The following is a 24697-nucleotide window of genomic DNA, read 5'->3' as shown; positions in this document are numbered from 1 at the left end:
GCCACTCGGCCGGTCCTTAGTTCAGTGTTTTAAAATAGGTGTTATTCAGGTATGGTGAGGCCAGCAGGTCAGGAGCTGACTGCCATTGAAAGATGGGTTATTACTCACAGGTTCCAAGAGTAAGGAACGTGCTACAGTGGTGGGGGTGGTTAGGAGGCACAGGGCATGAAGTGAAACATGGGCAAGGGCCTTATTGTGGTTTCCGTGGGAAGGAATGGATGAAGCAGGATAAGCAGATTTAGGATTGGCTTGTCTAATAATTTCAGTGAGTTCTGGGCCAAAGAGGCTGTCCCTAGTTGTTACTACCTGGCTCTGGGGTGATTAGGACATGGGACTAGTGGTCCTGTGTGTGAGATCCCCATAGAGGAAGTGGCGGTGATGTGGCTCTGGACTGGTTAGTTTTCATATGAAAGAAGAGCTTGAAGGAGAGTCAGTTACTGTAGCTAAGAATTGGCCTTTCCTGGGAGGGGCCTTCTCTCCAGAGTCAGCAAGGACCCAGATGTCAAAGCATCAGAAATACAGAAAATAAAAGACATAGTTGACACATTTTATATGCCAGACATTGTGCTGGAATATACATACTTCTTAACTTAGTGAATTAGTTAATAAGATCTGGCCTCTATTCTGGAAAAATGTGTATTCTAGTAGGGTAGAAAGGCACATTAAGAGTGAACTTCAGTAGAATGTGGAAAGTTAAGTACCGGGGTAGCGATAAAGACAAGGTGGTAAATCCATTGATGCTTTCAAGGACCCAACTGGGTGTATAATCTTAGAAACACTGTTATATCCTAGTATATTCCAAAAAAGAAAAACCATTAATTATTGTACCTTTCATCAAATAGTTCTCTACATCATATCTTGAAATATTGTTAACCCAATCACTAAATACACAACCCTTTAATTTCACCAAAAAGCTTAGACTCATGAAACTTGATAGCTAGAAAGTCTCATCTCCTCAGATGAGAAACCTGAACCAGGAAGACAAAATGACTTTGATAAAGTCAGTTGAGCTGCTTTGCTCAGCCATTACTAGTTGCAATGGTGCAAATGGTTCCAATCACAAATTAAACACATATTAATCTAAATGTTGGCCAGGAACCATGCTGCCCTTTTTATTGCTAAAGAGAGTCTGCCATCTAAATATATGCAGTGTTTTTTCCTCCCCTCCTCTTGAGTCACACCCTATCTTACCACAGTTTAGAGCTGGTCACTTGGCAGGTACTTAACATCAGTAACAATTTGACTTTCCCTGACTGTGTCAAACCAATGTAATGACTCATGTTAATTATTATACCTACCATCTGACTTGGACACAGTCTTTTCTCTGCACTGTTTTTTCTACGTGTTACAATCTGAGAAGCTTTTTAAATTTTACTCACAGAGCTGGAGAACAAAAAAGCATGAGTATTAAAAAGCAAAAAAGGGGTCAGCCTAGTGGCTTGAAAGCGCCAACCTTTTCACCTCATACATGTTGAAGACATGTTGAACTATTTCAGGAGACCAAACAGATGTGTTAGGTTGTTGCAGGAAATACATTTGTTGCCTTAATCTTTCTGCCAGTATTAAAACCTATTTCAAGTATTTTGTGCTTACTGATTACTTTAAGCCTTACACTTAGCTTCATTGCTCAGATTATAATTGATCTTAATTCACTTTTTAAAAACTATGGGATAAACTATGGGATCTATGGGATAAATGTACTAGAAGAGCATTCTGCAACTACATGTAGGATGTTAGTAGATGCTAAATGAAAAAGAATACTATGGTCCAATAGTTCAGTAAATTCTAGATTAGACAGTCCAAAATTTATTTTCTGCAGGACTTCTCAGGGGCTTTGATAAGAAAATGTGAATCACAAACATCAAGGAGTGATATACAATATGCAGCATCTTTAAAATCTAGTAGGCCATGGAGCCTTCACTAATTGTTTTTTCATGGGAGGCATTTTAAAATAATGAGTGGCAGATAGTAATTATTTTTAAAGCACCAACTGTGCAATACACTATGGATCAATTTTAAAAAGTTTTAAACGTACATCTTTTTTTGCAATCAAGAAGTTGATTTTCTAGATGGGGAAATAAGGCATAAATGCATCAGACCTCAAATCATGGTATAAGGAAACAACACAAGATATCATGAAGTGGGATATTGTCATCTGTCGAATCAGTAGTGCTAGAATTTTTTGAGTAGAAAGATGGGAGAAACAAAGAGAACACAATTTTGCGTGCACTTATGTGCAAGGGACCAGAGGTACAAAACACACCAAATGTGGTTGCTATGTTAAAGAAGCAAATAACCTAGATGGAGAGCCAGGATTCTGTGATGCAAGTTAGTGTGATCCAAACAGAATAGACCAGAACTTCTTAAATTTTATGTACACGTGAATCACCAGGGGGACCTACACTGATCCGGTAGATTTGAGATGAGGGTCAAGATTCTGCATTTCTAACCTGCTCCCAAATGATGCCGATGCGCCTGGTCCAAGGATCACACTTTGAGGAGCGAAAAGTTAGAGCAGGAGGTGGTGAACTTTTTCTGTGAAGTCCAGATAGTAAATATTTTAGGATTTATGGGCCCTACAGTCTGTTGTGACTACTCAACTTTATCATTGTAATGCAAAAGCAGCCATAGACAATACATAAGTGAATGAACATGGTTGTGTTCCAATAAAACTTTATTTATAGATGATGACATTTGAACTTTATATAATTTTCAGATGTCACAAAATACTGCTTTTAAAAATTTTTTCCAAACATTTAAAACTGTAAGCGCATGGACCATATACAAACGGGCAGCAGGCCTGCAGGCTGTAAGTTTGCTGAGCTGAGTTAGAGATCAGGATGCTACACACCCCCGTGGGGAGCGGGCAAGGCTTCCCTGTGAAGCACGTCTAACCAAAGCAATGGATCCTCTCTTTTTTTTTTTTTAAAACCTTCATTGCATGTTTTCATGCTTCGTTTTCCCTCTAATTGTAGGCTTTTAACTTTTTTTAATGGAAGATGAAACTCGAACAGTACAGACACACAAACTCCTCAACTAGTTTCAGAATTTCCCAGGCATTTCTTCCTGTGGTACGTAATACAGTGCCTTTCACGTAGAAGATGCCCAGCAAGCGCAGGTTTGGGTGAATTGAATCTGTTGAAGGAGCCTCTCTCTTGACTGTAACGAAGAGCAGCACCTAGGGAAGAGAATACAGAGAGCATTCCCAGGAGGGGAAAGGAGGCAGGTAGTACTGTGCTGGGAACAATACATCTATGCAAAGAGTTGACAGAAACAGAGGATTTGTATAGGAAAACAATAGAAAATAAAATCGAGGCCAAGTTGTGTGAAATGCCTCAATACAGATATGAAGTTGAAGGGAATGATGTATGTAAGGAACTTTCAGGAGCTTTAATCTGACACAGGATATAGGAAGACTGCATAGCTTACTGGAGATGAAGATATCAATTAAAAGACTTAAGAGCAATTAAAAGTGAAGCCACGGTCAGTTCTCACTGTCAGGGTCTGGGCTATGTGGAAAAAGAACAGAAAAGAGCTGGAAGATGGCTGTAGGCTGAAATGTTTTCCAAGACTTTATGAAAACAAAGGAAACTACAAAATGCCCCAGAATCAAGAAATACAGCCCTCCTGAATTGCCTCAAAAGTAACGCATATCGCATTGTGTAAGATGCTCAGTTGGCTGTTCTTTAAATGTGTCTTTAATTCCCAAAGTCATATCTGTTCTTTTGTCAGTGCCCCATATTTGTTTTTGAATATCCCATATTTATGTGTTAATATAGTTTCTGGAATTAATAGTGTATTAGCAAACAGGTTTGTTTATGTAACATTTTCAAATTAAATATTGACAAATACTGATATTATGCTATCTAAAAACAGAAAAAGTTAGTTTTCACTGCCTGAGTTTCACCAAAGGGTGCCAAGTCCAAAGAATTTTCTAGAAGATTAGACTCAGAGAAAATCTCCAAGTGCTAATTAAGAGCTAAATGGACAATACAGTCCCAGAGACTTCAATCCTTTTAGTTGTAAGTGGTACATTCCTACATATTTCTTTAAAAATAAATCACATTATGAGAGGGGCCTAAGGCAGCTTCATATTTTTTGTGAAACTCCTGTTTAGAGTCTGAGGTACTAGGGAAATAAAGGAAAGAGTGTGTGAGAGAGAACCTGTGTTAAAACCGTCTGGAAGCTTGCAGCCTCCCACACCAAGGTCCTGGTTGTTTGGGAAAGGAAAAGTGCTGACCAGCAAGAATGAATTACAGCACAACTGCTCCATCTTTCTAGTTGTGGAGGCCAAGGGGTCTGCTAGAAAGTTTTGTAAATATCAGAAATGTGGAAGGCATTAAATCTGTTACTGCTCAGCTGATCAGAAGTCTTCGGGTCAACAAAAATATTGCTGCCTATGATTTTTTTTTTTAACATGATGATTAGTTTCCCTTGCTAGGTTAGATATTTTGAGCATAACGTTTGTATTACTTTCATCTTTTTGAAGATAAGAATAACAGATAAAATTGTAATACATGTGAGTCATTTACTATAAAACGTTTTATAAGACACTTTGAATCTCTGTTCCCTTTCTTTCATAATTGAAATGGTCTTTCCAAGTTTGACAGTGTCGCTTATTTCAAGGTCAATAAAATATGTAAGATGCTTTACAAAGAAAACCTATGGGAATTGTCTAGTCATTAATTTCGTAGTCTACAATGTAGAGTTTCCCTCAGGAACATGTACACAGATCTTTTCTGATCAAACAGGCATCTTACTGCATAGCATCTAGCCTTGCACTTCTGCTTTATTAGTTTAATCATCATCATTTCCTTTCTTTCTCTCCTGTCCTTTGACCTCCGTTTGGCCTGCAGATGGTTCTGTGAGGGAAAGGAACTGCACAACACACCTGATATTCAGATCCACTGTGAGGGGGAGGACCTCCATACGTTGATCATAGCAGAAGCCTTTGAAGACGACACAGGTCGCTATACCTGTCTGGCTACGAACCCCAGCGGCTCAGACACAACATCCGCCGAGGTGTTCATTGAAGGTAAGGAGAGAGGTGCACTAAAGGAGTGTGAATGGTCTAACAGCTTGAGTTATCAGTAAGGCATCATTATACTTTCCCACTGCAAACAGCATAATGGTGTTGTGATTCAAACCTCATGTCTCCTGAAAACTTCATGAATAAATAGAACCGTTCGGACACTTTGGCGTGCATCAACCATGTCTAATGTCAACATTTGTTCCTTTTAATGCAAAACATTTCAGCTACGTTAACTTGAATTTACTTAAAATATAAAGTGCCCAACTTATTTTTGGTTTCTCTAGTGAGTAAAGAAAGGGAACATATTGAAATACCTTATCTATCAACCAGAGTTCAACTCTAAATGATTTAGGAAGTCATTCATGAGGATGTTAAGGGATTGAATATTTTGTGTTCTCATTTTTATTAAATTCTAGAATTTTTCCACGTTTGTTAAGACTCTTATTCCTGCTAAATGTCCTGTGAACTTAAAATCACTAGGTAAAAAATTATCAAGAGTTAATGTTGTCTTAAAGAGGGGTAGGCAGAGAATAGATTATTCTATCAATTCATTTTTGATAAGACTCAACCTATAAGGAATTAGAAAACTTGATATGAAAATGTACAGTTTTACATTGTTATTGCATTTTGATCAATACCAGTAGTTTAAGCTGGACATGTTTTAAGCACCGCAGTGTTCATATTGTTTGTAAATCCATAAATTGGTGAGTATTCTATTGGTTGTTTTTCAAAATAGTAGTTAAAACATACAAAGAAAATTAAAATCCCTGAGGTTTCCACAGCCTTAATCTTTATCTTTTTACTATGTTTTCTACTGTTTCATACTGCCAAATTACTTCATTATTTAAAGTAGAAGAAAGCAGGATATGAACGGTCACTTATAGCTCCTTTAAGAACACACACAAAAAAACTGAGTTTTAGAAGTAACTGTGACCACTAAGTGTATATACCTTTACTTCTAATAAAAGTTTCCTCTGCATTGTCTTTGAAGGCAAACATCTGTAAGCTGTTTGAAGGACCTTGTCCTGTTAATAAAAGGAAACATTCTGTGGATAGCAATAACTTAATACCTACATGGGATTTATAAATGCACACATATACATACATAACCATTTAAACATCACCGTAAGCCTATCAGGTATTATTAGTATTCCCTTTTTACAAATGAGTAAACTGAGACCCAGAGAAGTTAAAGGGACTTGTTCAAAGTTACACAAGGATTTAAACCCAGGCAGTCTCTCTCCAGGGCCCATATTCTTTACAGTGTCACACGTATGTCAGCGTGTTAAATGAATAGAAAAAGAATGACAAAGATTTTTAATATTTAATAAGTTAGCAGTAAGTATTAGTCATGGGCTGTGCAGCAAACTTCTTGAAGTATTTTAGAATACAAGAAGGGAACTTCCATTAAAACCCTGTTTGTTAATGATCAGATTTGTCTCCCAAATCCAAGTTCAGATAGAGCATCTTAAAATTAAATGATTTGTTTGCTGTCAGCATTGCTAGAAATGTGAATTTTAGTGTATATTGCTTATATACTAGAGATGTTGAATGAAACCACGTCAGTTTAAGTAATAGCCTATCAACTCAAATCAATCAGCACTTTAAGGCCCTACTATGTGCCAGATAGTGCATGTACAAATATGACTAAGACACAGTACCTGATATCAAGGAGTTCCAATCTAAAAGCAGAGGTGAGCACATTAAAAATAATATATGTGATATATATATATATATATATGATATTTGATATAAATATATATACATATAAAATGATAAGTGATAGTATAATATAGAAATACAGTGTTATAAGAATACAGATGAACTTAAAAGGTTAACTGCAAGATATATAAGATATATTCACTTTTCATAGAAAAAAAGGAAAAATTTCTCTCTGAAACCAGTTTTAGTATCTAACCTTGGTAGACCCAAAACATTCACAATGTGGTCTTTAGTTTTATTGGATTAAATTTGGTTCTTCTGTGTACACGCTTCTGACTCACCAGTCCTCTTCTGCCTTAGAAATCATCTGGGTGAGCTGCTCAATGTGGGAAAAGTATACCTCTAGTTCTACATGCCACATATGTTTTATGCCCTGGACTTTAACAAAGATAGCAGGTTTGTTCCACTGCAGTTTTCCACCTGACAATACTGAATTTACTTAGATAGCCAAGCAGCCATTGGGTATCTGTGACTTCAGACAGATGTGTGTGAAGGGGAGGATAAGGAAGCCAGAGAGAGCAAGAATAAAGAGCCACTAAGGTTCAGTCTCCTGGCCTAATACAAAATGCTTTAGAAAACTGGCCCATTGGCTTCGTGAAATAGGGATAATACTTTTTTTAAAAAAAGCCTTGGATTTTAGTGTATTTTTATCGCTGCAAACAAGAACTTCAGATAAAATTTTAGGCTATTATAACTAAAAGTAAGAAATTTTTATATTTTACTTATCTAACACTAAATTAGACTTAGTCATATAACTATTGTTTCCTAAAACATGTTGTTATTATATTCAGTCACTGGGGGTCTATTAGAGTGTAGGAAATTTAAGTTTAACAGCCTTCTAGTTGGAAACTATCTAAATTTCACTGTTTTATCCATCAAGTTTTAGAATGATACAAAAAAAATTCGTTTAAGAACAGTAGCTAGTGTTTAGTGTTATCGATCAACCAAGCACTTCATTTTTACGTGGATTATCCCATTTAATCCTTACAAAAATCATCTCCATTTTATGGCTGAGGAAACTGAAGCTTATAGAGGCTAAGTAGTGCCCAATATCACCACACACACACACACACACACACACACACACACACACACACACACACACACACACACGGGATTCAAGAATTCAAAACCGGAGGGTTTGACTCCTGAATCTGCCCTCTTAACTACTAAGAATAAAATGCAGATGAACTCATTATTGGGGTAGCTGTAATCCTCACCTCAATGTAGTAACAAGATTTAGGATCTGCGTGCAGCATTTTTCAAGGCACATACCCGAGCACTCTTTAGTCATTCATGAAGTATTCACTGAGGTGGTCTACGTGCTGGGGACACACTGGTGAACAGGATAGGCCTGTGAGTGCTCACTGCAGTAACACTCCAGCAGAGGAGGGAGAAAACCAGTAAACTCATAAATAATTCCAACGCCAGCAAGTGCTGGGAAGAAAATAAAGGTGGCTGATGGGATAGGGTGATCAGGAAGGCCTCCCTGAAGAGATGACAGTTGACCTATGACCAGAACCCCGAGAAGAAGCCAATAGGAAGACTGGGAAACGAGTGCTTCAGGCAGAGGGCATGCAGGCAGTCCCTGGGTGGGGAAGACGAGATGTGTTCAAGGAGCGGAAGGCAGGCCAGGGTAGCTGGAGCATAGCAGAGAAGAGGCAGCCCGGAGCGTCGGGCGGTGGCCAGCTCATGTGGCCATGGGGCCTTGTGGTCTCTGTTAGCAGCCTGGCCTTGATTCCAAATAACATCACAAAGCACGGAGGGTTTAAACTGAAAAGCCACATTATCTGATTTGTATATTTAAACTGTTGCTTTGGCTTGTAACGGGAGATCAGTTAGAAGCCTGTTGCAGAGGTACAGAGGGGAAATGAGGGTACCTCAAGAGGGGAGGGTGGAAGTGGAAGGGTGTTAGCGGAGTCAGATTTGAGTTGAGGGTTCAGAGGTAGACTCCAGAAGTCATGGGGTGGCTTACATGAGGGGATGAGGGGAGGAAAGGAATCAGACGCTCTCCATGGATTTCAGCTCTATCATGTGTGGACGATGCTGCCAATCTTTGAAATGGGGAAGTTGGGAAGGCACAGAATTAGGAGGCAGAGGGACGTGAGTGTTCTGTTTTGAGTCCTCTAAGCTTAGAATTCCTATTTAGATAGACAAGTGGGCATGTCAAGATAGCTTTTGGACTTGAGTATAGTCTAGCACACAGGGTGAGGAAACATTTGGGAGCATCAGGATGCAGATGGTAAGTAAAGCTACGGGACTGGACATGTTCCTGAGGAGACCTCAGGGAGAAAGGGGAGATGGGGAAGGGGAAGGGGATGGAGTCCTGGCTTGACTATCCCCCCCCCTCCCCCCGCCTGTAGAAGTTCCAAAAGGAGGCGATGCCAGTGAAGGGGTGTAAAAAGGGAGAACCCCTGGGGTGGGAGAGAAACCAGGCCGAGTGTGTGAGGTGAACAAGAGACTGTTTCAGGAAGGACGGTGATGCCGACTCTGTCCACTCCTGCTGAGAGTCCAGTCAGATGAGGTGAGGAGAAAACCTCTGCGTTTAGCAACTGTGCATGTTTAACCAGAAGGGTTTGGGGAACCTGGAGAGGACCAACAATCAAAGGGAATGAACTGAGAAAAGTTAGCAAAACATGGAAAGAGAAGCAACAAATAATAGATCATGTTGGGGGAGTTTTGTTCAAACTCCAGCAGAGTTACAGGCCTGTATTTGNCACACACACACACACACACACACACACACACACACACACACACACACACACACACACACAAAGTGTGGGGTCCAGAAATAGTTTTTTTAATTGAGGTATTTGACAGATAACATTATATTAATTTCAGATATACAATGTAATGACTCGTTACATGTATATATTGCGAAGTGATCACCACAGTGAGTCTAGTTAACGTCCATTACCGTACACACGTAGTTATAATTTTTTCTACTTGTGATGAGAACTTTCAAAATCTACTCTTTCAAATATATAATACAGTATCATTAACTGTAGTTGCTATGTTGTACATTATATATCCAAGACTTATTTTATAACTGAAAATTTGTACCTTTTTACCCCCTTCATCCATTCATCCATTTCATCACCCCTTCAAACCTCCCCCCACCCCACGTCTGGCAACCACCAATCTGTTGTCTGTATCTACGAGTTTGGGTTTGTGCTTTTTTTTAAGATTGCACATGTAAATGAGATCTCATGGTGTTTGTCTTTCTCTGTCTGACTTATTTCACTTAGCGTAATGCCCTCAAAGTCCATCTATGTAGTTGCAAATGGCAGGATTTTCTTATTTTTATGGCTGAATGATATTTCAGTGTGTGTACGTGTGTACATATATATCACATTTTCTTTATCCATTCATCCATATGTGGACGCTTAGGTTGTTTCCATGTCTTGGCTGTTGTAAATAAGGCTGCATGAACATGGGGGTGCAGATGTGTTTTCAAGTTAGTGTTTTCATTCCCCTTCTGGATGAATACCCAGAAGTGGAATTGTTGTATAAGAAAGATGATTTTTTTTCTTGAGTTTGTTTGTTTTCACACCAGAATTAATAGAGCATGTTTATGTGCTAACGAAAATAATCCAGGAGAGAAAATATACAGAAGGGAGGGAGAATAAGATAGAGAGCAAAGTCTTTGGAACGCATAAAGGAAACAGACTCCGGTCCATGTGGGTGCTAGATGGTGCGGGGGATCACCCTCAAGGACTAGATGGTGAAGAGAGATTCTCAAGAATTTCATGATGTAAATAGGAAATGTAAACATCAATATACGAAATAAATATAGACATCTCAGGTTTTCACTACTGCCACCCCTCCTGATAGCAAAGCAGATCACACAGATCATTACAGCTTTAGGAGCTCCAAAAAGGGCAGGATGGTGGTTCTGAAATGTGGGATGAAAGGAGGCAGATTCAAGTGGACCTTGTGGATGAAGAGTTGGGTCCGATGGAGAGGAGGGCAGGGCAGTATTTAAAGGTGGGAAAGGTGCAGGGATAGTCAAGCTTGATGCACATGGGCAGGTTCTGTTTGATATTTATTTATAGGTTCTCAGTGTTTCGAATAATCAGATAAAACGTCAGCCCCTTTTAAGTGACACTTGGAAGCATGCTGTGATGTTATATGAGTAATTGTTCCTGTCTATCCCAGTGGGATCAAGGTTCTCAGAGCATTTGGTTTCTTCTGCTGGATTTTGAAAATGTGCTAAGAGAAGCTGAAGGAATCTATGCACAGCTTTGGCCATTCTTTCATAATATTTTCTGACTAGCTCCATGACCTTCACTGGCTCTATAATTCAGTTTCTCCATCTCTTCAGGGAGAAAATTAAATTGTTGTAAGGATTGAATGAGTTAATTCCCTAGAGCGGGGTCTGGCCCATAGTGGGAGCTATCGTTTCTATTACAAAAGAAGCACATTTTCATTTTCAAAAATCTAAAACATATAGATAAAAAGAAAATACAAAAATCATGTGTAATTTTACTACCCTGTGTCAATCACTTTTTTTAGTCCATTTTAAAAATTATTATTAGTTTCAGGTGTACAAAACAATGCAATAGTTATCCTTTTCACCCTTCACAAAGTGACAATCCCCCTCCCCCCATCTACTGCCCTCCCACCCCCAATATCATACATATTTATTACAATTCCATTGACTCCATTCCCACACTATACTCCACATCCCATGACTATAGATGTATTAAATTATAGTTGACATATAATATTATTCAACTGCAGCTAAAGAACTGAATAAACGAGTTATGTAAACAGAAATAGTCTCAGAGACACAGAGGAAAAACTGATGATTGCTAGATGGGACGGGGGTGGGATGAGGGAGAAGGCAAAGGGACGAGACAACATAAATTGGTAACTACAATATGGCCTCAGGGATAGAAAAGACAATCTGGGGAATATAATCAATAACGTTGTAAAGATTTTTTAGGGGGCTAGATGGACTCATGTCTTGTTAGGGAGACCACTTCATGGGCGGTGTAGAGGTCTGACCACTGCACTGTCAATCACTTTTAATTTTTTGATCTTTCCAATCTTTTTGCTATGTGTATATTTTACTGTGTATATTCTTTTGTACCTTGTTTTTTACAATATAACCTATTTTTGGTTAAAAGATTGTTGAGGGACCAATAGGTTAAGTAATTTGCCTAAGCTCATATAACTAGAATGCAATGGCAACAGGATTTGCACTGATGTTTTTTGAACTTGGTGAATGATTATTGCTGTGCTGGTAGTTATAGCAACTGAGGAAGAAGACAGGGAGAAAAATGAGTAATACAAATGGGTGGGGGGGAGTGCATTTAGTCTTTAAATTTTGAAAAGCAAAGCATGTACAAAAGGATGAACTCCATGACTAGATTTATTAAAGTCACTCAAGGGTTTAAATATATTCATTAAAGTCAGGGGTTTAACTATACATATACGCACACATGTGTATATGTAATTTTTTAATGGTTTATATCTACTTTCTTGAAGACTTCCTATTTCCTGAGGTTGAAGCTATATATGATTTCCATGTAATTTGCTTTTACTCAGAAATTACAGCTTTTTTTAATCAAGGAAGAAATCAGCTTGACAAAAATAAAAATAATTAAAACAGTGATTTCGTGAGTGTGTGGCAAATGGGCATTTTGCTATATTGCTGTTTTATACAACTTTCTGGAGAGATGTTAAAAAAATGGCAATAACTAATGTCCATTAACAGTGGAATGATAAAATTATGGTAAATCCACACAAATGAATTTGAAGCAGCTACTAGAAAATTATAAAGTCCGTGTTTGGTTATTAACATGGAAAGGCATTTCCCCATCGTGGAGGGGGCAACAATTAAACAGTATTATAAAATTGTCATCTCACTTTTTAAAATATAATTATTATTTACATATGTACACGGGGATAAACTGTAGAAGGATATACTCCAAATTATCTGGGTGGTGGTATTCCAAATGATGTTTTTCTTCAGTTTTTGCTATTGTGCACTTTGTGGGCCTTTTCTTACAAGGAAGTATTAAATTGAGTAAGTTTTAAAAATGATAAGGGAGCACCTTTTAAAGTCAAGACAGGAGGCTCACGTTTATGACACTTGCGCTTCATCACTGGAGTAGAGAGGTGATCATCAGCATTTGATCCCTTCATTCTTTGTGGGAGGTGGTATAGATACAGTTAGCATTTAGGCAGGTGACTATTTGATGAGCAGATAGATAGTAATTGCAAGCCCTGGAATGTGTGCCTCCCTCAGATTGGCGCCTACATAAAGCACTGAAAGTGATGGCTTGATAAATACAGAGAAAAATGTTCACCTGAGCCAGGAGTGTTGATTCCTGACCAGCAGGTGCAAAGCAGATGAGAAGAGGGAGGGAGAGGTCGCCCTGAGGGGCGGGAAGGGAGCTCACTGGCACAGATGGGGAGATTTGATCTGGTACTGTCTGCAAGAGCTGCGCTGACACCTGAGACACAAGATGACATTGAGATTTCACAAGGGCTGGACAGGTGTGCGAAAACTAGTCCATATATTCTTATTCAGGGAACACAACCTTTTTCATCCCTTTATTTTCTGTTGAAATCAGCTGGAAAAAAGCAAAAAGGAATGGAAGAAAATGGCTTTCTAAATAGAGGTAATCAGGGGATTTTTATTTTTAATGAATGAATTGTGTGGAATCAGATGAAAATAGCTATTTCCCCCCCCCCAAACCCACCCCCCAATTTCTGGCCACTTTGAGAGCCACTTTGCCAGCCCTCTCCTTAGCATGCTCATGATTCCAGTAAAATCGATCTCTCTCAGGTTACCATGACTTTCTGATAACTGAGTCCTTTTCTGTTTCCCCTGGCCCACTTCCCCTACCTCCTCATCACAGTTAAGTTTCTCCTTGTCTGTCACCTGTTGTAGATGGTTTGCTGTTTGTTTTGCTCTGTTTTGTTTTGTTTTTTTCTCCTACTCCCTTAGCTCATCCTACATAGTTAATTTTCCCAGTCACTGCGTTCAGCACCTAGACGTAAAGTTCAAACACTCTGGCCCTGGTATCCCAGGTTCTGCTCTGTGTGTCTAGACGTGCCTCCCACCACTGTTTCCCCCAACAATGCTGCTCTTCTGTAGTTTCACCCCCTGTCCCCAAACAAGCTTTGTAATTCCCTAATTCCATGCATTCATCCTGGTGGGAGGTAAAAGGCCTGCGCGGATTGAGGCATGACGCTGAGGAGGAATACAGACGTGCACAGCACATGAGGGTCATAGGGCATGAGGAGGTCATGGGCCACGAGTTCAAAGGACGTGCGTGCATATCCTGCCACCAGTGCTTTCTAGTTACGTGACATTATGCAAATTACTTAACCTTTTGGTTCCTCAGTGTTCTTATCTGTAATTGGATAGAACTCACCTCTGCCTGAGGTTCATCATTATAATAATTAAATGCTATAAAATGCCTAGCAGACTGTCAGGCAAATAGTAAGCACTCAAAAATGGGTAGTTCCCTTCTTAGCACCACTTTGGTTCTCAAAGACCTTATAATTTTCTAGCAGATGCGACATTATAAGCGATGTAAGTAGTGTAAACAAGAACACTGTGAGTTCAAAGAAGACAGAGCACAGAAAAATAAGTGGGCTGATAGTAAAAGATAGGATATCAAGAAAAGACTGGGTAAGAGTTTCCTCCAAGTGCCAATAATATAATTAAAGGTACAATCATAAGAAAGACCAAGAATGGAAAGCCCTTACCCACTTTAGATCTTTATTTAAAGTCCCCATCTTGGTGGAGCCTTCTTGCCACCTTACATAAAATTGCATTCCACTGCATTCCCATCACCCGGATGCCCCTACCCTGCTTTGTTTTTTCATTTCATTCGCCACCATATCACATATTTATTTGCCTTGTCTATTGTTTGCGTTCTCAAAAGGATGTAATTTCCACAGACAGGGCTGTGTGTGTGTGTGTGTGTGTGTGTGTATGTGTATGTGTGTGTGTTCATGTTCACTGCTGTGTTCCTGTTACCTAGCAGAGTATACACCATGGAGTATGTTGAACTCTCTGGATCAAGGTTTTGTGATGTGGAAGGGCAGGAGGTTCTAGAAGATAGGAAAATTAATCTGACATCAGTTGACCGCAAATTTGAGAGATGGGAAGACAAGATAGTCTCTATTGTGGTAGTCCAGGAGCCAGGTGAAGAAAGCCTGCACCAGGTGGTAGTTAGAGAAATAAATAGGAAGGGACAGCAAACATTCCAGCAGAGTTACCTAAACATGACTGTTTCAACATCAATAAAAGGCTGGAAAAGCATGTTATAGTCACAGGCAGCAACACTAGGCAGCCATCCAAGAGAATGAAGTAAATGCATGTATTCTAAATGTACTGATAAGAAAAAATAACTAATTGCAAAGGGTACATACGTAATTCCATTTGTATAAATATGTGCATAAATAATTTGTAGATACATTAAATTCATCTGAAAAATACATACCAGACTGTTACCATGTGTGAATGGCGCCAGGAAAGGTATCTACTGGTCTTTACTATTCTATTACACAGTTCTGTGCTATCTGGTTCCTTTTCTATAAGCCTGTATTCTTTTATATTAAAATATGTTTAAATAGATAATTTATATCAAGTTCAATATCTCAGAAATACCAAGAATATACTTCTGGCCATCACAGTTATTTTAAATGTCATTTAAAATCTTTTTTCACAAAATAAGCATTAACATGCGAGAACAGTTTGCATTTTAACTAGAAATCTGACCCTTAATTCAACAACACTAATGAGGCAAATGAATTTGGAGGGGCATGATCCAACACTAGAGACCCTTTTATTCAAGAAGGAAGCCACTGTCATGTTCCAGTTTATCAAAGAGTCAGAAAGTATTTCCTAATTAATGAGTAATGACAATATTAATAATCCACACCTGGGAAAGTAATCTCCTAGGAAAGATTTTAAGTTTAAAATGATGGATGTTTTGCACACAGACACACACAAATTTATGGTTTATAAGCCATTGAAAACTATGGTTGTGATGGCCATTGACAGAAATGAAAATAATAAATCTGGCATTAAAAACTTGTTGCTTTGAAGAAAACTTGCATGGTCCCTTTTAAAAAATGATTTTCTTAAGACACAGTTCAAGTAAAAACGGTCTGAACCCTTTTCTATTTCAAAGTAAGACTTTATATGCTATTGTTTGAAAATGAACATTACTCTTTGAAGCAATTTATGGATACTACTTACATCTTAACTTTATTATTTTTGACTCTCAGGTGCCAGTTCAACAGATTCTGACAGTGAAAATTTAGCTTTCAACTCAAAACCTGGAGCTATGCCACAGTAAGTGCTTATGATTCTATCAGTTATATAGCAAAGAATGTCAGCAGATTTGTTGGGGTGTGAAGATACATGTGTTTTGCTCTGAAGGAAAAGATCAGCTGATGTTAATCAAAGATCAATACTTGAACCACAATTTTTAACTTATGAATTTGAACTTGAAGTCTGCATTTCATCATTGATATGCCAAAATCTAACCATATACAATGCTAATTTCAAAGACAACTAATGAGTTATACATGTATAAAAAAAGTCACGTTGAGAGAAAATTCATTAAATCACTATGAAAATGTAAATGAGGATCAATTTATTTATGCACATTGGAAAATATCTCATTAGGCCAGAAAGAGGTTTCTATTTGGATAAAATCTGTTTCCAGTTAGATCTTGTCATAGAAATCTATCAAAATTTAGTTCTTCCTACAAAGACATGGATTATTAGTAAAATGTTATTATCTTAATATTTTGCAAAAATCATTTAAAACTTGCCAGATTTTGTAGCTAACTCTATGAATATTGAGACTGTGATAATAAATTCCTTTGACATGCTAGTATATACATAACAATTATATTCATTCAGCATCAATTAATCACCAAATATTAATGCTAAAGGGACCTTAATAAAATCATATATGTACTCTCTCACCTCTCATTTTAGTGAAGTTGCATGACTTGCTTGAGATTACACAGTAAGCAACTTAGCAAAACAGGGCCTAGATACCAACTGTTTTTAACCTTTCTCTACACCTTACTTTTATGCACTAAGAAAAGACAAAAATTCCAAGATACTCTGAACACAATTAGAAACCAGAAAAAAAAAACAGCTGCTATCTCCTTAAAATAGACAACCAGAACTTTGAATTAAATATGGAACCCTAACCCGAAAGATTGCAAATATTTGCGTACTGCTGAAGGTTGGACTTTTTCTAAGTATTTTCTTTTAGGATTTTTAAGTTCAGTACTTTAAGTTCTGTGATAACAGCTGAGTTACATACAGCTACTTTTCTTCTGTGTGTTTACTTTGCTAATATGTATTGGGGCCATTCTATGCATATACTGACCGCAGCTATTCTGACTATTCCCGTTTCTGAATCACTTACAGTTGAAGTGGATTAAGTACACAAAAAGAAACTGGGCTGTTCCATGGAAATGTTTTAAAGAATAATTCCTCATTTAAAAAAAAAGAAATGCTGACTGAGCACTTGCCTCCCTATTTTCCAGAGCTCAAAAGAAAACGACTTCTGTTTCCCTGACAATAGGAGCATCATCTCCAAAGACAGGAGTGACCACAGCTGTGATTCAGCCATTATCGGTTCCTGTTCAGCAGGTAAGTGTGCCTTGGACCAGCGCCCATAAGGAGTCAGGCTCATTAGCAAACTTCTTGGTTTAAAGAATATAGCTTTGATTTTCACTAGTCTACACCCTTGGAATCGCTTCCAAGTGGAAACACAACTGGAAGAAAAGAAAATGGTAGGTAAAGTTCTTCCTTTCAATCCACTAAAAAGAAATCTTTAATAAGCCACACCACCTGTTAGTCAGTATCTGCATTTCCACTTGGAACTTCCCTTTCTAACAGCCAACGATCTGATAAAATGGTGTCTGGTTTAGCTATTGACTATTTGATTGTTCTCCCCCATAGGTGCTTCCTTGCATTTAGCCACATATATTAGCTCGTTTAAACAAATGAGAAGTCCACATACCAACAAAAGTTTTCTCATCCTCTAAGCGCTAAACAAGTAAAAAAAAAAAAAAATCAAATTCCTTGACTTGACCATGCATTTTTATCCTCTTTTTACTTCATTGTAAGACTGCTTTGTCCAAGAAAGGACAATAATACAAACTACTGGAAGAAAAATTGTAATGAGTTTATTTTGCAAGCACAAACAATGTGAAGTTTAAAAAGTAAAAATATTAAAATCTAAATGTCTCTAACCCAAATATGTTACTTTGCCTTTCTGCTATGATGAGTATCTTTACATACAAAAGCTCACAAAAGGCTCCCCCCACCAACACTCTTGAGCTGTAAACTCATTTCTAACTCATGAGGATGTTAAGTATATTTTGTGAGCATCACCATGTCCTCTGTCTATTGAGCATTCATAGGTATTTTAGTAACTATAATGTGTGCCATATATTCCGTGATATGTGGAATATGCATACAGCAAAGACGTTTGTGTTCATAAACTTGAAAAGAACCAATCAGTATAAGTTATTTGGAAATAACATATATAATAGATATTTCATCTAAACCCCTAGAGTGGAATTTATAGAAATTTCTGATTAAATCAATGGATATTTTGCGTGTTTGATATTTCAGTGTTGGTAAGTATTTAATGAATGATCAGCACTGTGTTAGGAATTTCATGGTGGAAAGAAATATACATGTCACCAGCTCCATCCCTAAAGAGTTTATAAACTATGCGTGGGAAATACAAATTAATACACATGTAACGCTTCTTGAATATGATAGAATACATTAAGGTGTAACACGAAAGGGTAAAAGCAGAAGGACACACATGTATCTAAATATGTAAATGCCATAATAATGTAACAGTACATTTTAAAATGGTTTAAATTTTATAGGAACACTGAATAGAAGGTAATATAGTCCACTTGTATAATTGGGAGAATGAAGTGCTCAGAGAAATTCCATTGCTTTATTGTATGTAGTCAAGGTGACATGAAGGTTAAGGCCCTAAATTCATCCTGCCTGGGTTTGAATCCCAGCTCTTCCAACTATGAACTAAGGGACCTTGAGCAAGTGATATAGCTTCTCAGTGCCTACTTTCTTCATCTATAAAATGAAGATCATCTATCTCACAGGATTGTCATGAGGATTCAGTGAGTTAATCTCCATATTACACTTAAAGCAGTGCCTGGCACAGACTAAATACTGTATAAGTGTTCATACATTCTTTGGAAATAAAAAGACAGTGAAAAGTAAGACCCAGGCCTCCTGAATAACGAGCTATAGAAAGTCTTACAAGGATAATGGATAAGACCCATTACCATCCTTGCATCTCTGTAACTGCCAACATCCTCAATGATATCCTGTGGGAAATTTAGATACATGATACCAGATCATCATCATCTCAGGTTAAAAAACTAGTAATCACTCATATAGAAGTGAATAAATCCAAAGTGTTTGAAAATAAATGATTGTACACAAAGAAAGATTGTCCATTCCCTGCTCTGAAATCCTTATATTCCTCCAGAGATGAATGCCATTCAGTAAACATTTCAGCACCTATGTTTTTTGAACACCATTTCCTATATGCCTATATCAAAAAAGAATACGAGTTAAAAATAAGATAGGTAGATGTTTGATCATTTACCCTCCACTGCTGTTAACTTGTGCATTTTATTCAGGGAATCCAAACTATATTTTAGAGATAAAATACGATGTCTGTGAGAGCTTTTAAAAATACCCCTGTGGAAGTCCCTCCCACACACACAAATCCATTTGGTGATAGTATTTAAAAGCTCATGAATCCCTAAGGAACCAGGGGACTTTTACGTTGTATATACTTTTGAACAGAGACGAGTAACAGATGTGAAATGAGGAAGCAGACAATGTCTGTGCTGTACGAATAGATCAGCAAAATGATATATGGAGATACTTTCATTCACTCGGTTTCATCCATGTGGAGCAATCTTAATAAGGAAAGGTTTCTTTAGCCCATCTTTGCAGCAATTGATAGATTTAGAATTTGATCCATGTGTCTCTGCTTTTTCAGGTTCACAGTCCAACCTCGTATCTCTGCAGACCTGATGGAACCACTTCTGCCTACTTTCCTCCTGTTTTTACAAAGGTCTGACATCTGCAAGTCTCGTTCTCTATATTTGCTTTGGTGCTTAAATTCCATTCACATGTGGCTTCGTGTAGTGGTCTTTAAAAATTAAAACAAACAGATCAGTAGGCTGACTATCATGATTACCATTGGGACTAAGTAGATATTTTTTTAACAATTGCCATGTGACTATAATCTTGTGAAGGGTCTGAGAAATGTGGGCATGGTTAGTGACCTGATAGAGCTCTGAATAGAGTGGGAAAGCTAAGACCAAAAAAAAAAAAAAAGACAAAAATCTGAGTAGGAAATTGCTTGGGAGGACTGGCAAGTTTTAAAGAAAATGTTTTTCTTTAAAAGGACTAATCTTCAATTTGTTCTAAGTTGGTATTTTTCATGGTTACACTAAATAAAATTCATTTCATTGGTCAACTGTTGAAATGAGAAATGATTCCATTTGGCCTTTCTTCTTCTCCCCACCTCCCTTTTTTTGAATAGAATTATAAAACTTTATTGAAAGACATTTAAAAAGTCACAAATAAATCAAGACGTACCATGATTAGGGACTGGTAGACTGTAAAGAAGTCATGGTTCCTAGATTAATCTATAAATTTAATGCAAATACAGCTAAAATTCCAGCAGGTTTCTTGTTTTTATTTATTTCTTTGATATTGAACTTGGTAATTTGATTCTAAAAGTTTAGTGGAAGAAAAAAAATAGCTAAGAACAGCGGGGGGAACTCCTGCAGAAGAAAAATAAGGTGGTGTTAGGGAAAGGGTGAGATGTGTCCTCTGAGATGCCAAGACTTTCTGAAGGTATAGCACTGGGATAGTATGGAGCTGGCACAAGGCTAGACAACTTGACAAGGAATCAGAGTAGAGCCTACATGTACTCCAGTTCCCACAAAAACCTACAGGCCACTGGGTAAAAGAATAAATTCTTTGCAGAGCTGAAAAATATCAAGCTTCCCACTCAAGTTTTTCACAAAAATTAATTCCAAGTAAAGTAAAGACAAACATGATAAGCAAATCTATAAAACTTCTGCGAGGCAATAGAAAGAGAGCATGTTAATGATGTTCATGCAGGGAGTTAATTTTTTTTCTTCTCAGCAAGCCTGTATCAAGCTTCAGTAAAGATCTTTTCATAAACAGAGTATAGGCTGTAGGATGCAGGCAACAAATGATACCATCTGACAACACCTGTAAAAGTTCTATCCTGGATAAACTACCCCCTCAAAAATCATGTAAAATCCCCCCAAAAAAACCAATGTCACTGTAATGGTCAATGAAGTCATCCTTTGATGCTTAAAACAGGAAACGTTTGCAGGGGTGGACACTTCACGTTTACATGTAGTTTGAAAGATTTTCACAAGCAGCTTCCTGAGACCATTACCAGAAAGTCTGTGTTACCGGATGTATTATAGACTGGGACACAGTTGATTTGTGGGGGGTGCCCAGTGCATCTCTTGCTTTAAACAAATGAAGTCCTTGCTGGTGACATCAGGGGAGGAAAAGAGGACATAAGATGTTGCTTTCCCTCCCCACAGGGATTCACCGCAGTGGCCTGGCATGTAGAAATGTTACAGAATTCCTCCTGGGCATCAGAAGAAATTCTCAAACACTAGACACAAAACTGTGTTTTATCCAGAGCAATCTAGCTCCTAAGATGAAGACATTCTATTAATGGTGTGTCCCACTTCCCCAAAAGAAAACTGTGCACCAGTCTATGTAGCTTAATAAAAAGTAATGTGAAACAAAATTCTACATTTTTACTAACATCAATTTTTAAAAACCTCAAACTGGAGAGTGACAGGAAGCCCAGAGCACACCTCACTGGGCAGCCCCAGCCCCTCCACTGTCTGTGTCTGGACTGTGGAACATCTGTTTTTCTGCAGGGTTTCCTTCCTTGCTTGCATCTGCTTTTCTTGCTCTTTCCCCGTTTCCCCCTTGGGCAGCTTCTCTCCGTGCTTCTTCACAGAGCCCTTTGTGGGCCTGGGCTGTGGTTATTGGAGGGGCAGGTTTAGAAAATAAGTTTGCCGATCTCTGTAACTCAAACGAGCCTTTGCTTTGTCAGCTTTAGCATCTTGCTTGGCCTTTCTCTTGGGCATGAGGGTTGACAGTGGATGGCAGGTGGGCTCTGCCAGTCCGAGGGGTGTTTCCATCTGTTTTCTCGCACAACTCTGGGAAGGATTCCCACAATTCACAGCTGGTCAGTGACAGGCCAGTGCCTCTGCCTGCGGACTTAGCTGGGGCAGCAGAGCTGGTGTGGACTGTGGGGACCAGGACACACAAGGCCAGGAGAATAACTAGCCCCGTGTGGCATTTCTTCCCAAATAGTTTGACCCCTCTAAAGGATCCCAGTATCACGTGGACTTGATGTACGCCAAGAGATACCCTTAGAGGGACACTAAAACACCCAGGGATGCCAGTTCCTACCCTGAATGGATGACCCAGATTGCCAAGTGTGACCTCTAAAGGTTGGCTGGCTGTCTCCTTCAAGGCTCCTCTTTATGTCCCTGCAGGCTCTCCTAATGGCTAACTGTGTTTAGCTGTGCCTTTTGCCTTTTAGATAAAAATGTTTGCCGCCGGAGGAGCCAAATTGTAATCTTGGAATAACTATGAAGTTTTGAGTGCTTGAAGTCCTTGGCATGTACCTGTGTCCTGCATTGCTGACTGTCAAACATTTGAACAAAACGCATAATTCTAGGAATAAATCAGTCTCCTTTGGTGCCTATAAGCTCAAACATGAAAATATTTGTGTACCGCTTGTCATCTACCCTGAATGGCTTCCTGGACAAGCCGGGAGGCGTTTAATAATTAACCCACACAAGCTAGGTCCCAGGAGCAATGCTTTTCCTGCTATGACCCACTAAATTAGCTCTTTCTGGACCCATTCAGAGAGTAGAAGTCAATTTAAAACCAGAGAAGCTTTCTATGTTTAAGGATAAGGAAGGAGAATGTAGGCGGTCAGAAGTAGTTAATGACCTTCACATTTTTACTTGATGACGTTCTTCGCCACCAAAGTCCTACCAAGTGCCTCTGCAGACTTCTGACTTCACGTTAGACGTTTAGAGTTCTCCTGCCAGCACCATCGGCTCTCAGAGTTTCCACAGAGCTTTAGCACCAAAGGCCATTTGCTGCAGGACTTGTTTCCCAGCACAGCCTTGTTATCTTTTCAGATAATTAAAACACAAACACACCCAAGAACCACACACTTCCTAATGTGAATTTGCTTTTGATCTATGCAGAGGTGAATTACTTTACCATAATTTAATTATTTTAAGAGTTCTACATACCCTATATCAGATGCAATACATTATAGTCAGAAGTGTAAATAGTCAAAAAGTGTAAGTTGGCCTCATTGCTAAATAATCCTGGAGGAGGAAGGAAGGGAGGGAAGGGACGTATGTAAGGGAACTATTCATCTTTTGATGTTTAAAGACAAGTATAAAAGCTGTACCTTTTTGCATCTGTGAAGCCAAATTAATCTCTAATCTGTTGGATTGTAAAAATGTATTGGTCTGGAGTTGGAGCGGGTGGGGGGGCAACAAGGGTAATAGCAAGGGAGAAGGAAAGTTCAAGAAGGGATAAGGGCTGCATGGTTTGTTTTACTCAGAACCTCAAAACAAGAAAAGACTAAAATCCCTTATCTTCATAAACTTGACATAGGTGGTGGGGGAGTACACGAAATGGTTGGTGCAAGTGAAAACAAATGTACGTCTTTTTTTCTCTCCCTGTCTGGCTTCATAGGAATCGACATTCGTATGGTGTGTAATTGTTTGTTATAAGAAGTTTGCATTCCACCAGCTTACCCTTAAATGTAGATAAAGGTAACAGTTGTTACCATAAAATTCCATAAATACAAGAGTGAATACATTTGCAGACAGGCCCACAATTTCTACAGGCCCAATGGTAAAACTTACTAATTTCATTGCATGGAGACTATGAAAAGTTGATGATCAGTGGATTTAAAGGTGATTTACCTTACCTGAGGTAGTGGTCATTTTTTTATGATGCAAGTCTACTTTTTTTTTTCTCCTCTAAAGTTGGAAGTTTTATTCTCTGTTGTGAAATTGTGGAAGAACACACCAAAGTCTGATGGACAGTGTTTTCCTTGAATTTCAGGAACTGCAAAATATCGCCGCATCAGAAGGCCAGGTGGTGGTTCTGGAATGCAGGGTCCGAGGGGCGCCCCCATTGCAGGTTAAGTGGTTCCGACAAGGCAGTGAAATCCAGGACTCCCCAGACTTCAGGATTCTACAGAAAAGTAAGGAAATGCCCATTCTCCCAATCCAGCCATTGTCTTCTCTCAAGCTTCAGAAAAACCAAGAAGGGTTTAGTCATTCCAATGAATTGATTTCTGTTAGCAAAGAGAGGTGAGGAGATAATCTGCAAACGTGAGAGGTTGACTAAATTAAAGACTAAATTAAAGCTGGGGCCTCTCCTGTGGAGCCCTTTGAAACTCTAAGGAAAGTTATATATTCTTCAGAAAAAGAAATGCACCTATACATTTGAACTCAAAGTTGGGCAAATGATTTTAGGGGACTCACAAGCCTCCTGTAAGACCTATGATTTGTGATTTAGGCTGTTACTGGAATTTGAGTTTCTATATTGATAGAAATATAAATTGATTTACAATCACTTTATCTCTTTGGTATTATGGAGTTTGTCTGTAACATTTCTGCAGACATGTCTTAGACAATGTAATAGGAAAAGTTAGGTAGGTTTATTATTAATGGAACCCATTCTAATACTGTTTTTATTTACTTTTTTTCTCATATGGAAAACAGAACCTAGATCTACAGCTGAACCTGGTAAGAAGCTTTTTCTTC

At 38.4% G+C, this 24697-nt stretch overlaps 1 protein-coding gene across 1 annotated transcript in view; it reads left to right on the top strand.

Moving 5' to 3' along the window:
* The window catches only part of PALLD (palladin, cytoskeletal associated protein), a 374196-nt gene that overhangs the window by 153528 nt on the left and 195971 nt on the right, over window positions 1-24697 (top strand). The window contains exons 3-8 of the mRNA XM_019665498.1: window positions 4857-5035; window positions 16016-16082; window positions 17300-17405; window positions 19816-19890; window positions 23991-24132; window positions 24656-24679. Of these exons, the coding sequence (XP_019521043.1) occupies window positions 4857-5035; window positions 16016-16082; window positions 17300-17405; window positions 19816-19890; window positions 23991-24132; window positions 24656-24679 (593 nt within the window). The remainder of the gene's footprint in view (window positions 1-4856; window positions 5036-16015; window positions 16083-17299; window positions 17406-19815; window positions 19891-23990; window positions 24133-24655; window positions 24680-24697) is intronic.

Source organism: Hipposideros armiger, unplaced genomic scaffold (genome assembly GCF_001890085.2).
Source record: "Hipposideros armiger isolate ML-2016 unplaced genomic scaffold, ASM189008v1 scaffold_444, whole genome shotgun sequence".
NCBI lineage: Eukaryota > Metazoa > Chordata > Mammalia > Chiroptera > Hipposideridae > Hipposideros > Hipposideros armiger.
The sequence above is the reverse complement of the archived record's forward strand: the minus strand, read 5'-3'. Positions and strand labels throughout refer to the sequence as shown.